Source organism: Nematostella vectensis, chromosome 4 (genome assembly GCF_932526225.1).
Source record: "Nematostella vectensis chromosome 4, jaNemVect1.1, whole genome shotgun sequence".
Taxonomy (NCBI): domain Eukaryota; kingdom Metazoa; phylum Cnidaria; class Anthozoa; order Actiniaria; family Edwardsiidae; genus Nematostella; species Nematostella vectensis.
The window spans coordinates 1,265,454-1,280,621 of NC_064037.1; the positions used below are offsets into that span (position 1 = coordinate 1,265,454).

The 15,168-nt window shown below is 39.3% G+C and overlaps 2 protein-coding genes and 1 long non-coding RNA gene across 5 annotated transcripts; 1 reads left to right on the forward strand and 2 right to left on the reverse strand.

Moving 5' to 3' along the window:
* Positions 1-261: 261 nt before the first annotated feature.
* On the forward strand, positions 262-8,694 carry LOC5503941 (signal peptide peptidase-like 3). Of its 3 annotated transcripts, none has more exons than XM_032372215.2 (14): positions 262-685; positions 802-871; positions 1,004-1,081; positions 2,472-2,563; positions 2,746-2,865; positions 3,877-3,961; positions 4,138-4,250; positions 4,456-4,562; positions 4,775-4,858; positions 4,939-5,024; positions 5,096-5,138; positions 6,164-6,290; positions 6,891-7,000; positions 7,158-8,694. In XM_032372215.2, the coding sequence occupies exons 2-14, from the start codon at positions 846-848 to the stop codon at positions 7,230-7,232; spliced, it is 1,146 nt and encodes a 381-aa protein (XP_032228106.1). In that variant the 5' UTR covers positions 262-685; positions 802-845; the 3' UTR covers positions 7,233-8,694. The 3 variants fall into 3 exon arrangements, with proteins under 3 accessions (XP_032228106.1, XP_032228105.1, XP_001624895.1); XM_032372214.2 differs by having other exon boundaries at positions 264-685; positions 828-871; XM_001624845.3 differs by having other exon boundaries at positions 272-685; positions 828-871; positions 4,775-4,846.
* On the reverse strand, positions 7,692-11,574 carry LOC125561837. Its single transcript, XR_007307522.1, has 4 exons — positions 10,927-11,574; positions 9,641-10,542; positions 9,375-9,446; positions 7,692-9,247 (listed from the first exon to the last, which is right to left on the reverse strand). It is a non-coding gene; the product is annotated as an uncharacterized LOC125561837 (long non-coding RNA).
* A 190-nt stretch (positions 11,575-11,764) lies between these two features.
* Positions 11,765-15,082, reverse strand: LOC5503940 (RPA-interacting protein A). Its single transcript, XM_001624834.3, has 5 exons — positions 14,923-15,082; positions 14,505-14,693; positions 13,662-13,746; positions 12,583-12,694; positions 11,765-12,144 (listed from the first exon to the last, which is right to left on the reverse strand). The coding sequence occupies exons 1-5, from the start codon at positions 15,031-15,033 to the stop codon at positions 11,904-11,906; spliced, it is 738 nt and encodes a 245-aa protein (XP_001624884.1). The 5' UTR covers positions 15,034-15,082; the 3' UTR covers positions 11,765-11,903.
* Between the last annotated feature and the right edge of the window lie 86 nt (positions 15,083-15,168).

Below are 15,168 nucleotides of genomic sequence, written 5' to 3' on the forward strand. Positions count from 1 at the left end.
ATTTTCATTGGCTTACTTTCCTCATCCGTTCAGCGCTCGTGTGTTTATATATATATATATATATATATATATATATATATACCGTTAAAAGACAAAAGAATCTATTAGAATCCGAGATATTTACATGCCATCCGCTCTAAATTATCAATCACATCCTCGAAGGAACTTGCAATAGACAAACCGCTTTCAATATTTTGAAATATTTTTCGCGTTTTCCGTTAAAAATCATCGGAGATTGTGTTACGTAATCGACCGGAAGTAAACTGGTGACAATGCGGCTTCAACGTCGCCGAAACTCTTGTTGTCGGAATCTGTTAGTAAAATTTACTTGCGAAAAACAAACAGAACCGGAACACCGCAGAACCACGTGGCTACAGTCGGTCTTCGAACAAGATCAACCAGATCCAGGAAAAATTATTTCACATGTCGCTTGGAAAAAAAATTTAATAGTTATACTACCCTCGAATACTCTCTCAATTTTTTACTCACATTCGCTTTTTGGGTACCCTGAGTTTTACCCACACGTCCATGCGCTCGTAGAAGCGCTCGTTCGAGAAGATAAATAACAACAATGGCGAGCCATGTATGCCTGACAAGAAACTACAGAAGGACTTAGGACCTGTGCAAGCTTCATTTTATCTCCACATGCTTCATTTGTGTGCCTTAGTGCAGTGTAGATAGCAAGGTATGTATTTCAAGCGTATCGTTTATCATTATATAACGCTAGTATAGCTTGTTCTGGATGTTTTATTGTCTGCGTGAAATCACGCTCAATCAAACGAGACTTGCTTCTGTTTTTAGTTGCCTTATGTTCTCTTTTGCACCAGGATATACCTAGTGTAGCTATGGAACAAGAGACTGGGCACCAATGGTAAGCACTCGATTGTTTTAATTCGTCATCTCTTAGTTTTCGCTTTTCGACTATAACCCCACACGTGCGATGCCTTTCTACTTTGTAAAGACTAATTTCTCCAAAACACGCCATCTTTTTTTTCCTCTGCAGGTTTTATTTGCTGTTGGATAGCTCTAGAATTCTCACCATCGTCATCTCCATTTTGCTTATCATATATGGAAGTTTCAGGTATTAAACACGTTTCACCCATGTCATAAGTTATGGCTGTCGATTTGGACCATTTCAACGAGCTTCCGGCCCGAATAAATTTTCGCTACAATGTTATTCCGATTTTTCTGTAACTCGGATATAAGCATCATCGCTAACAACGTGGTCTTTCAAACTTACTCTTGATTGGAATTATAATTGTAGAAAACAGCTGGTAGTTTTCAAGATACATTTCAATTTAGAGTTCCTATGACTAAAGGGTTTCCATTCTTTTTTTCAGCCCCGTTGAAGTATTCGATCTTTTTTCAAAATCCTGGGGAGAATCGCCAAACATAAAAGCATTTATGCTTGACACTTAATGAAAAGCTTGTTTATTGGTGCTCTTTCTAATTCTAGTCGTTGTGAGTGACTTCTGTAAGACGGCTTATTATTTATTTATGGGTAGAACGGACAGCTTAAAGATTATTGTTTCTATGTCGATAATGTTGTATTAAGTTGCTTTTTTTTCGTCAAGCTGTAGTTTGGTTTGGAATAGTATATAGTTTTGATAGCTATTTGTTATGATTTTCTTCTGGTATGTCAAGTTTCAAGTATTTATAATGTGTTATGCCCAAGACTTTCAATGCACATACCACACAAGCCATTCAATTTATCAAAGAGTCTGTCTTCCTCTGTGATGCTCTTTAATTTTGTGCACATCGCTTTTCTGATAAGATAATTTTGAGAAATATACATGAACAGCTATAGTAAATGGAATACACTTAATTCAAGTTTCCATTACTTTAAGTAAATACTATTACCATATGCCACAAAGCACAAAGGAACATGAATTTATCAAAGGGATTTCCATAAAATAATTCTAGATAAAATCATGTTCTTTGGCTATTTGAATAAATGCTGACTGTGCCTTGATCTCCTCCGTGTCAGAGTTCATTTCTTTGCCTACAGATCTCACAGAGATCTATTCTATATTTTTGTCAATTTTTTGGTTCAATGTTGATATTTTCTCGGCAATGGTGCTTATTGTGTAATAAGGTGTTTTTTATCACCCATTTAATAAAATAATTGCTTGTTTTTCTATGACCTAAGACATTATTGGTTATGTTTCTACAGCTATAAATAACTTTCTTTTCACAATCCAATATTTACATAAACTCAAGGTTCATTTATACCCAAAATGAGGGAGGGGGGATTCTTTTGAAATTTGCCAAAGGAAAATTGATTTGCCCTGCCTCAAATAGGGAATCTTGGTTCCTCCTTGGTTTATAGCTTTTTTACTTTCTGAACTAGATAATTTGTCCCTTTCATGATTTGCAATAAACCAAAAAGCCTATTTACAAACCACAGGAATCAACCCTTACTTAACTCTTTGCTTATATTTTCACTAATGTTACATGACTGGTCATTATAGAGCTCTTGGTATAGACTCGGCCTGCAAGAACCAGGCTGATGCTGACGATGACTCCGGACAAGGAGGCACTCCCCTAAATGGCTTCCTTGATGGTAAGTTATTAAATACTTTAGTCCTTTGGTTCCGGGAACATCAGTATTTCGAGCATATCAATTTCCTGGTGTCAAACAAGGCATCCAACACAGCAATATACTAGATTATACTGCACCTGCTTCAATACTTTGAACCCTTTACTGAATATATTCTTTACTGAATATCTTTTCTATTTTTCTAGGTTTTCAGACCATCAATTCAGCACAAGCTGTTTTTCTACCTGTTGGGGCGTCTTTCTCCCTTCTCGTTATGTTTTTCTTCTTTGATACACTTCAGTTCTTCTTTGCACTCTGCACAGCAGGTAAAATATTGATGGTACACTGATAGATCTTCCTATAAAAGGAATTATTAGGATTATTAGGATAGGTAACAAGGACTTAAAAATGTGTCATAGATAATTGATCCTTGGCATCCTTTGTGAGAACGGGGTGCCTCATTAAAAAGCCCCTCCCCTGGATCTGTCACCAACTATACTACACGCGCACCAACTATACTACACGCACACACCTACTATACTACACGCACACACCAACTATACTACACAGACACACCTATTATACTACACGTGCACACCTACTATACTACACGTGCACACCTACTATACTACACGCGCACACCTACTATACTACACATGCACACCTACTGTACTACACACGCACACCTATTATACTACACACACAAACCTACTGTACTACACGCGCACACCTATTATACTACATGAGCACACCTATTATACTACACACACAAACCTACTGTACTACACGCGCACACCTACTATACTACACACACACACCAACTATACTACACGCGCACACCTATTATACTACATGCGCACACCTATTATACTACACACACAAACCTACTGTACTACACGCGCACACCTACTATACTACATGCGCACACCTACTGTACTACATGCACACACCAACTATACTACACTCGCACACCTACTGTACTACATGCACACACCTACTATACTACACACGCACACCTATTATACTACACGCGCGCACCTACTGTACTACACATGCACACCAACTATACTACACGCGCACACCAACTATTCTACACGCACACCTATTGTACTACACGCGCACACCTACTGTACTACACGCGCACACCTACTGTACTACATGCGCACACCTACTGTACTACATGCGCACACCTACTGTACTACACGCGCACACCTACTGTACTACATGCGCACACCTACTGTTCTACACATGCACACCTACTGTGATACACATTTTATAGGTGCCACATTTTCTTAGCTGATTTGGTGTTAACTGATTTTTGTTTTTGTCTTATGCAGTTCTCGCTACAGTGGCCTTTTCATTTCTTCTTCTTCCTGTCTGCCAGTGCATACTCCGGCCATGTGACAAGAACCCCAATCACAAGTTAGTAGCATTCCAGAGATTTACACTATTCAAATAGTTTCCATTTAGACCATTGCTTACTGTCACAGTGGCTACACCTAGTTTTCTATTCTCTCAATCCTTATAGTTTGTGATATTTACAGTACCTGATTACAACAGTGTCTCATTTTTTCTAATGATAGAAATTCTTATTCCAGGATCTCCCTTGGTTTCTGTGGCCGGTTCACTTGTGCTGAGCTCATGTCTCTTGTGCTGTCTGCCATGTTAGTTCTTGTGTGGATTCTGACGGGTCATTGGGTCCTCATGGATGGTGGGTATTGTGGAGTATTTTGCTTACAGACCAGGAAAAGGTTGTCCATCTAAAAGTGCATTTCCAATGTTAGAGATGTCACATCCTATTTCCATGAGTAGAATATCAGTTGTGTTACATTTGTGTTGTCTGTTTGAACTGTTATTAAAAATGTTTAGTTTGAGCCCTGGAGTGGCGTCATTAATTTTCTTTGTTCTATTTGAAGCGCTGGCAATGGGCCTTTGTGTGTCTATGATTGCTTACATTCGTCTCCCAAGTCTGAAAGTTTCCACTTTACTACTTACTGGTCTGCTGATCTATGATGTATTTTGGGTAAGTGTTAAATAGAGAATTCATAGAATTATAGCAACCCTAAATATAGCTTTGGATAAATGTAAAAACTGATTTTGGCTGTTTGAGATAAGCATTTTCTTCTTTTTTAGCAGGTTTTTAAACACTAAAAATCCCCTGTATTTGCAATTTTAACATCGACCTTAACACGTTTAGCTACTTTGTAATATTGATGTGTTCATTATTTCTTCAAGGTGTTTTTCTCTGCTTATATATTTAAAACTAATGTGATGGTGAGAGTAGCAACCCAGCAGGCAAATAATCCAGTAAGTAATCCAGTAAGTAACTCGTCCTTTTTAAATAAATAAATCCTCTTTGTTGTTTCTACAGTAACTTATCTGTTTGTTCCTATTTTCAGGTTGCATATGTAGCCAGTAAATTCAGAATGAACTCATTCAATTCTTCTCCCCAAATCTCTCTGCCAGGAAAGCTTGTATTCCCAAGGTAAATTCTCCTTCCACTTTCTTCGCCCTTATGGCAATTACTCATGTGATGTTATCCCTTGTTTTTTAAAGTCAAGAACGTGGGCGATTCTCAATGTTGGGCCTTGGAGATATAGTAAGTACAGGCTTGGTTATTCTTTGTGTCTGTGCCCTTCAAAACAAATATAAAAACCTCCCTAGCAATGTTGGAGAGTTTTGTGTGTGATGCCTGTCATCTCCTATTAGTATTTTTAACACATAATTTATTTTGTCACCTTTCTCACATTTTGGGAATTGCTTAATTGTCATACTATCGCAATGTGATTGGCTTAGAGTTAGTAATGTTACACAATGTGATTGGCCTAGAGTGATTAACCCATTGACTCCTGGCTATTTTTGAGCTGAATTTACAAAAAAAAACAGGCTGGAAACAGATACCTCCCCCCTATTCTGGGTTTTATACAGCCCATCAAAGTCAAACACAGCTGCACCTAGTCAGCGGTATCCTAGCTTTCCAACAGTGCTTTGCAGTCCCCACTTTTAATCCCTTGTCGTTGTGCTGAAGCGAGCACAACTTGATGGTTGCTTGTATTTTTCATAAAAAATACAGCTATGAGCATATTAGGAGAGTGTCTTAGGACATCATGAAGTCTTTTGGGGCATAATTGAGTGCTTTGCTTAATGGATATTTATTTGCAAGCAAAGGTGGATTCATGATGATTTTTTCTTGTTAGGCTTTGCCTGGATGAGAAAATAATTTTCTAATGAATAACCACAGCTCTCCTAAATGCTGTCTTTTCTGAAACCAAATTGATTACAAAATTGTTTACACTGCTATTCTGGGTCTGTATGACCTGGAATTGATTTGTTCGGCTTCATGGTGTCACACAATGTGATTGGCTTAGAGTAAATAACGTCACACAATGTGATTGGCTTAGAGTAAATAATGTCACACAATGTGATTGGCTTAGAGTAAATAACGTCACACAATGTGATTGGCTTAGAGTAAATAACGTCACACAATGTGATTGGGTTAGAGTAAATAATGTCACACAATGTGATTGGCTTAGAGTAAATAATGTCACACAATGTGATTGGCTTAGAGTAAAATAATGTCACACAATGTGATTGGCTTAGAGTAAGTAACGTCATATCTTGCAGGTGATGCCCGGCCTGCTTTTGTGTTTTGTCATGCGCTATGACAAGTACAAGCGCCAGCAAGCCCCGCCTACAGACACAGAGTCCCGAATCACTTACTTCCACTGCTCACTCGTAGGTTATATTGTAGGTGAGTAAAGCCTTCTTTGTGTTTCTGTTGATGCAATGCGCGCTACCGTGACCACTTCAATGGTTTTATGAAATAAACCAATAAGGAATAACAAACTTGCTCTTTGACTACTCACATTAGATTTACAAGCCAATTAACGTGACAAAGAAATGCTTAAGTGTGCATAAGAAGATGTTGAAAACCCCCTGTAAAAGTTGTTATCAATTGTTATCAATCATTGTTGTTCGCCCTATGAACAATGTGGACTAGAAAAAAAATTACGTAGAATTTTACTGCTCAAACCTGAAAGGGGAATTCACTGCTGTCAGGATAAACTTGTGTCATGCAGGGCATTCTTTTTATGGATAAATTTGATTGTGACTGTTTTGTGCTTGAACATTAATTCCAAGAAAATACAGCTGCCTGCCTTGATTCCTAGAAAATTCCTGGAAAACGAATATTTGACGTAAAAAAAAGGGATCAGGATACTTTGGTCAATATGTGACATGTTATCCTATTGGAGGTCTTGGACATTCCAAGAATGATATCCTTTTGGAAATTTGGACATTTCAAGAATACATGCTTTCGCGGATACATATTGATAATGCCTGTTGTTTTTAGGACTAGTTACAGCTACGGTTGCATCGGAGGTGTACAAGGCGGCCCAGCCCGCTCTCCTCTATTTGGTACCATTTACGCTATTACCCATACTACTCATGGCCTATCTAAAGGTAAGGTCCTTCAACAGAACAGAAAACACATTAATGAAAGCTATTCCGCAGTGAACGACGGCTTCAGTGTGTAGAATCAATCGTGTTGCTCTTGTGTCTAACTGTGAACCAATCTTGAGCGGGGGTCATTGACTTTTCCACTTTTTTTTTTTTGCAGGGTGATTTGAGGAAGATGTGGCAAGACCCTTTTCTAGCTAATGCTTTGCCAAAAGCAAAGTTCATGGAGGTTTGACACGGCCATAAACAAGACACAGAAATATTCTAAAAGGAAAGATGACATTACTCAAGCTTAGCGAATTCGAGTTGTATATAATCGTTTGCATGGGCAAACTGGGAGTTCTTGGATCTTGCTGATGATCATGTTTTGCATCTGGATTTCAAAATGAGTACTAGGATATCTCAGAGACTGAAACATGTGTTTTTTGGGGGTGTCTCGTGCAAAACAGTGCCAGCATCAACGTGGAAAAGCTTTCATTGCTGATCCCAGAAGTGTGTGATGCTTTTGTTAACTTTCACTAACAGCATAACTTGGCTCGTTAATGCCAAGTAATGATGACTTTTAAACCCGATTGTTAGTAAGGCAAGGGTGTTATGGTTTTTAGCTATTCTATGTTATAGTCTGCCTTGAAAGCTGCTAGCAAATTACTCAAGGGCCATGGAGAGAGAGGGACTGAAGACATCTTTTTTTTTCTTAACTACACTAAGTATTATGTTGAGTTTGGGCCCTTTCATTGAGTTGGGGTGTGTTGAGTTTGGGCCCTTTCATTGAGTTGGGGTGATGACTTTGATGATGATGACAAAGGCGGTGATGGTTTTGAAAATGATGACAAAGGCGGTGGTGATGATGACGTCAAAGGCGGTGGTGATGATGATGACAAAGGCAGTGGTGATGTAGAGGAAGCCGGATGGATGATTTTGATGGTGATGGTGCTAGTGGCGGTTTTGATGTTAATGGTTTTAATGATGATGACAATTACAGTTATGTTGAAGGTGATGTTTTAATGGTGATGAAGATGATGATGACGATTAAGGTAGAGCGTATTGTGAGTACTGCTGCTGCAATTGGTGATGATGATGATGATGATGATGATGATTGTTGTTGTTGTAACTATCTTTGTGGTGATGAACATTGAAAACCAAGACAACACGATGCTGCTAAAAGTATGCTGTTTCTATAGCCAAATTCGTTGTTGCGCGACCTCACAGAATCGAATATTCTTTTCTTCGTTTGGGAATAGCGCGTAGTCAAGCAAACCAAACAATCAAAACCAGACAAGCCGCCCCCAAAGCGTGTCTGACTAAGCGCTATTCCCAAACGAGACAAGGATTTTGGATTCGCCGAGGTCGCGCAACGAATTTGGCTGTAATCAAAAACACCTGTTTATCACAAGACATTGTACTAAAGCCACTTGGTAGCCTTGTAGACTCTGTCCTGATATAGAACACAAATATGGATATCTGATTACAAAATCTACCCGTATTTATTGTAAAAAGGAGACTAGAGTGCTGATGCGTCCGCTATTGCTATACTTCATCCTCGCAGGGAAAATAGAAAGCTTTAGAGTAGCTGTGAATATATATTTTCGTTAAGATAATAAAGAGAATAAGGGGATAGATTTTAACATTTTATTGATTACGATTGAATTATAGCTATGTATATATTAAATTATATAATAAATGTTTTACTTTGTGAAGCATGTCTTGTGAATTTATTTATCTCGCGTATAACAGTTCCCCTTATAAAAACTTGAACTTCGCATAATCTAGTCTCTTTAATCTAGTGTCTCTAATTTCAAAAAGGGTTGCTCATAACTAATGATAACACATTCTGACGGCGTGGGCTTGCCACTCAAAAAGTCACGTGATTTCCTCGTGAGGTCGTGAGGGCCTACCGACACATTGTAATCACTAGGTGGTGGTGGTGGTGGTGGGGGGGGGGGGGGCGGTTACTTCGCTTCTTACAAAGAATTCGGTGGAAGGATGAGACTTTAGCTGCTGCTCTTCCAAGAGTTGTTCCTTTGCTGTATTCCTAGAAATGAACGTCATACCAATCATTCGTTGTCACCGTTTTTGCTCGGTTTGTTTGATCCAAATTATACTGAGAAACCCAACAGGAGGGGCTTGCTGTGTCGTCACTTCCTATCGCCCGCGAAACCCGATCGGCACGACTTGGCCCTTACAGTATCACGTGGGGTAAAGCTCAGATGTGATCACGTGATATCAGTCCAATATGGCGTATGCCTTATGCTGTACACAGAAAAAGGATCTTTAGTGAACCTCCATATGAAATCTCGGGATCATAGTAGATCGGAGGTTATTGCAGAGATTAACAACTCTTAGGTAACACCGTGTCAGATGTATCATCAAAACTTACCCTTAGGAAAATGATGATAGACAAGCAAAGAACGCCATTCATCAGCACAACAGCAGTGAGTAACGCGACGACCTGAAAACAGATACTGGGGGTAGACTTTGGGTGAGGATGCAAATAAAGCGTCGTCGTTTGGTCCGCACCCCCCCCCCCCCCCCCCGCACCCCGCCCAATCTCCCCTACTGTCACTCACTTTTGAAAGCTGACCCCTTAATTGACAGCTGTCACTTATCTAATAGGCGATCCTTTGATAGACTACTGTCACTCACTTTTGAAAGCTGACTTCTTGATTGACAGCTGTCAGTCACTTTTTCAAGGCGACCCATGTGATTGGCTGTTGAGTGTGGCCACGATCTGTACGAAGGTGAAGTACATGTTCCTCGCCATGTTACCGATATACAGGCTAAGTACGCGCCTGGTCCACACGCGTTAACCCTAACATTACACACCCCCTAACTACACGTCTGGTCCACACGCGTTAAACCTAACATTACACACCCCCCCTAACTAGTACGCGTCTGGTCCACACGCGTTAACCCTAACATTACACACCCCCTAACTACACGTCTGGTCCACACGCGTTAAAACACCCCCTAACTACACGTCTGGTCCACACGCGTTAAAACACCTCCTAACTACACGTCTGGTCCACACGCGTTAAAACACCTCCTAACTACACGTCTGGTCCACACGCGTTAAACCTAACATTACGTACTCCCTAAGTAGGCACCTGGTCCAAACGCGTTAACACTAACACCACTTCTATATGGCCATAGCGTGTGGGCTGCAGGCAAAGCAGAAAAAAAACTGTCTATAACGGCATAGCCTACATTCAGACGTAGCCGAATGTTTTTGTGAAGAGGTTAAATGTCGAACAGCAGTGCAGGCGCCGAGCCAGGACTTGCTGAGTAAAGGGGGGGATACAGATATACATCTATCTATGACTATCAAATGCCTGTTATTTGACTATTCGTTAGCAAGGGAAACCCTTGTGGGCGGTCAAGGTTGGCTGGGGGTGCGCGCTGAACTAACCTCTAAGAGTGCGTTGTCACCTAAAAGGCCATGTAATGCTGGCTGCTGCTTATTTTCACGAAACCAAACAAGACAAGATGACAACGAGATGATGATGCACCGCTTTTCTGCGCTATATATATAACAGGTGTCTGTAAGTCTGAAAAAAAAATCATGTTCGTGAATTAGCGCTAGGCACTTTTGATATTGCGGCTCCACCCGAATCTGTCATTTCTCAAGACACGCCCTCTTTGAAAGTTTCATGTACTTATATTCATATTTCTAGAAGATATTAAATCGACAGTGATTTTCATTTCAGAGCTATGCCTTGTAGCACTGAGAAAGACAACGCGGTATGATTCTATAGGTAGAATACAAAACATGCCATAAGAGGGACTGAAACATGTTGATCATGTTATAAACCAGTTGGAACAAATATCACCACCATTCAAGGCCATTCCAATTAAGAGTATACATACCCACCGCGCCTCAGAGGAGATTTGAAGTTAAAAGAGGAGTCGCTGATTCGGGTATACATACCTACCGCGCCTCAGAGGAGATTTGAAGTTAAATGACGCCGTGATACCTGCTCTGTGCGACAGTTACCGCCTTGCTCGGTTGGCCAAAGCAAAGGTTAAGGAATAATAAACAGTGAAGCACGCAAGATCGTGCAACACAAACTACAAACAATGACAACCGGGCACAACGATGTTGTATGGTGTTCCCAACAACGCTGGGACTGTTGGTCAATACTCAGTTTTCTGGATCTAACAGGGCAAATGTGATACCTAACGGACATCCGATGGCGTGGCCTTTTATCAAGGGCGCTGAGATTTCCAAATCACGTGACAGGCCTTATAAGCAAACACATGAGGGTTTTTTTGCCAAGTTTGAGAAGTGTTAATTTTGACACAAGAGGTGAAATGATACAATTTGTTTGAACGTGGGGAGGGGATCATGCTAATGATTTTTATTCATCGTTAAGAGTTTGTTTTAGCCCGAGTATCAGCGATTTTATTTTTCAAAAGTCCGAAAGGTAAAATAAAACCACCGCTTCCCGTTATATACGTTAAAAGGGCCTGACACTCTGGCTGGAGTTTTTTTTTTTTTTTTTTTTTTGGAGACACTATTTACAAATTAGGGGTCAGTACGCAGCTCTTACAAGCTGCAATTTGATTGGGCAAATGAACAATATCCGCACCTCGACACAAAGAACGAGAAGAAGAGACAAAAGAACTCCTTTGTAGAACAAAGATAATAGGAGACAAAGCAGCTGCGTACTTACTCCAAGTTAGTGCATATCTAACAGGGGGGGGGGGGGGTACCAGATCTGGCAAAATGGCAATAAAAAGGGTTAACACACTTAAAGTGATGATGCATAGTAAGCTTAAATCTGAACTTTAATAATGAAACATTACTTGGAATAAAGAATAATTTTCAAGAACTCATAATGCAGAAAAATAATGGTAGATAATCCAAGCTCAATTATTTACAATATTGTACAAAATTTGATAATCTCAATTATATTATTATATAGAGAAATCCACAGTCATTGCATTGCATAATTAAATTACTAACTTGAAGACCACTAACTTTGGACACAACAAAAGTTGGCTCAGAGCCACAGCCTTCAGAGTTATGGGTTGCAACTGAGGACTCTATTTCTGCTTTTACATAAGGTAGGCTTATGCAGTCTGTCTCAGTATCAATACGAATTCCACAACAGCAAAAAATGACTTGCTTATTCTGGTGTAGAGGGTTCCTGAAAATAAAAGATAAGATATAGGAAATAACAAGATTATAATTTAGATAGGAGGGTTATTAGCTCAGTGGTAAGGCTTTACTTTTCAAGCAAAATGACCAGCGTTCAAGCCCATGTCATTTCAACTTTCAAAATTTAAGGTGTACAAATCTATTGGGAACTGTGCATCCTTTTCTTACTGTTCATTTTATAATATCTGTGCACCCAGGCAATCTATAAAGGTTACATTTGTTTTCCGAAATTTCTTAGGGTATAAAAATTGCCCAAGTGTCACCCCTTAAGGTGTCTCTAGCTGGTTGAGGGCTAGAAATTAATGTTAAAAACACATGACTTGAGAATTGATAAAATCATGTAAGGGGGGCAATTAGAAAACCTCAATATCCAATCCACTTTTTTGTAAAATTTGTATTATAATTACACCTTTTTTCAATACAGTACCTTTTACACACAGGGCATATCACATCATCAGTCTTAAGTCCTTCAATAGCAGCACACAGTGATTCCTCTTCAAATTTCTGGTTCTCATCGTACTGAGCCAGAATAAGTTTCTCTGGATACCAATAGAAGGAGTTAAACTAGGTCGGAAACGATAACGTTTTTTTTGCATAAACAATTGCAAGATCAAGACTCCTAACAAGAATTGAGAGTGACAATCCAGGCTTACCACATAGCATGTTCTATCAATTTGTATTGCATTCAAATGATTGAGAGTGACAATCCAGGCTTACCACATAGCATGTTCTAGAAATTTGTATTCATTCAAATGATTGAGAGTGACAATCCAGGCTTACCACATAGCGTGTTCTAGAAATTTGTATTACATTCAAATGATTGAGAGTGACAATCCAGGCTTACCACATAGCATGTTCTATCAATTTGTATTGCATTCAAATGATTGAGAGTGACAATCCAGGCTTACCACATAGCATGTTCTAGAAATTTGTATTGCATTCAAATGATTGAGAGTGACAATCCAGGCTTACCACATAGCATGTTCTATCAATTTGTATTACATTCAAATGATTGAGAGTGACAATCCAGGCTTACCACATAGCATGTTCTAGAAATTTGTATTGCATTCAAATGATTGAGAGTGACAATCCAGGCTTACCACATAGCGTGTTCTAGAAATTTGTATTACATTCAAATGATTGAGAGTGACAATCCAGGCTTACCACATAGCATGTTCTAGAAATTTGTATTGCATTCAAATGATTGAGAGTGACAATCCAGGCTTACCACATAGCGTGTTCTAGAAATTTGTATTACATTCAAATGATTGAGAGTGACAATCCAGGCTTACCACATAGCGTGTTCTAGAAATTTGTATTACATTCAAATGATTGAGAGTGACAATCCAGGCTTACCACATAGCATGTTCTATCAATTTGTATTCCATTCAAATGATTGAGAATGAGGAATACTAAAGGTGACCAGAGCATGTAATTAAACAAAACAGACAAATGTACTTCGTATATTTGTATATATTGTATATTACACTTAACCTGATAAGTTACCTTCTTCCATAAGTTCTTGCTGAATTTCATCCATGACACTCAAAATCTCATTGATATCTGCTTCTTCTGATGGTTCTAGTGGCACCTGAAAATATTCTTTCTGTCACTGTGTTTGGGAGGAGGGTAGGGGGAGCCAGGGGTGCTTAATAGATCTCACAGCTGTCAACTATCCAGCATTAGGCGGGAATCTCAAGATTTTGAACATTTTCTCAAGCCTAATTTTCTTGAAAATATCAATACATTTACTGTATTCTCCTGCATTAGCTATCTTGGTACTTCTAATACATACACTGTATTTTCACAAGATTTTTCCTGAAGCAAAGTTGACAGCTATGCTACTGTATGTACCACGTCTGACATGATTAATGCAAAGTTTACTGTCGAATCTGCTGTATCGCGACGCCACATTTTCAAAATATTGATTTTTTTTTTCTTTTTGGATTTTCTGTTCCACCAAGCTAATTATTCTAAGCCATCAGATTCTTTCCATCTCTTGCCTAGTGCAGTTGCCTGGCTTTCTGTCACGACACTATCTGGTTTTCATCCAGAGGATAGCCAGGGAAGTGCACAAAGCGAGACTCAGAAAACCAAAACAAATTGTGTTTTGAAAATGTGTCTCGATACAACGGATTCAACAGTAATGGGGCAATTATGTAATTTGGGTGAATTGATCGATTTTCTTTGATCGGTTCATAATCACTTGCGATCTTTAATTATCGATTATCTAATGCAATCAATATCAATTTACTAATTATCAAAGATATCTTTTTCTCAATAGGAATTCCTATTTTCAATATTGTGGATTGAGCACTCCAGGTGTACAGTTTGTGATGCTGCTCTTACATTAGAGAAGGGCCGGAATGATCTTCGCGTGGGTTTCCATTGTGGTAGGTCAGCATGCTCCTTACTGAGTCGAGTCCACTCCTCGTCCATCACCTTGTCAATCACAGAAGCCCCTCCCACCGCCTCGTCTGTCTGTCGGAATTTTCCCAAGAACTTCTGTCTACTGTCTCTAAGTCTTTCTTTGCAACGCTAAAATAGAGCTTGGGTTAGTGTGTATAGTGTAGATAAGTGCATGCGTGTAGATATAATTACTAGGAAATGATTAAAATAGAGTTGTAATCGACAGGATTGTTAAAATACTTAAGTCCTCTACTCTAGGAAAGCTTGCTGTACATAACTAGACTGGATTCCAGTGCATCAATTTGTTTTCACTTTTTGACTCGAATAAGCATCGGATCTTAGTGCAGCGCATCTCTACCTTTCTGTATGTATCTTTCCATGGCGGAGTAGAGCATTTGTATTGAGACCTGTGCCGAGAGAGAGGATCAGGGCTTCGACAAACGCCACTCATAGCAGTGAGAGCCGCCATCTTTGCTAGATTTCCCGCGAGATTGAGAGATCGAGAAAATGAAACGTGCTTATTTATTGGTTAAAAGTAACCAATCTTTAGCCTTGTACTGTTAGTATAATCTAACCAATAGCATTCGTTGTTAGAAGTATCAAT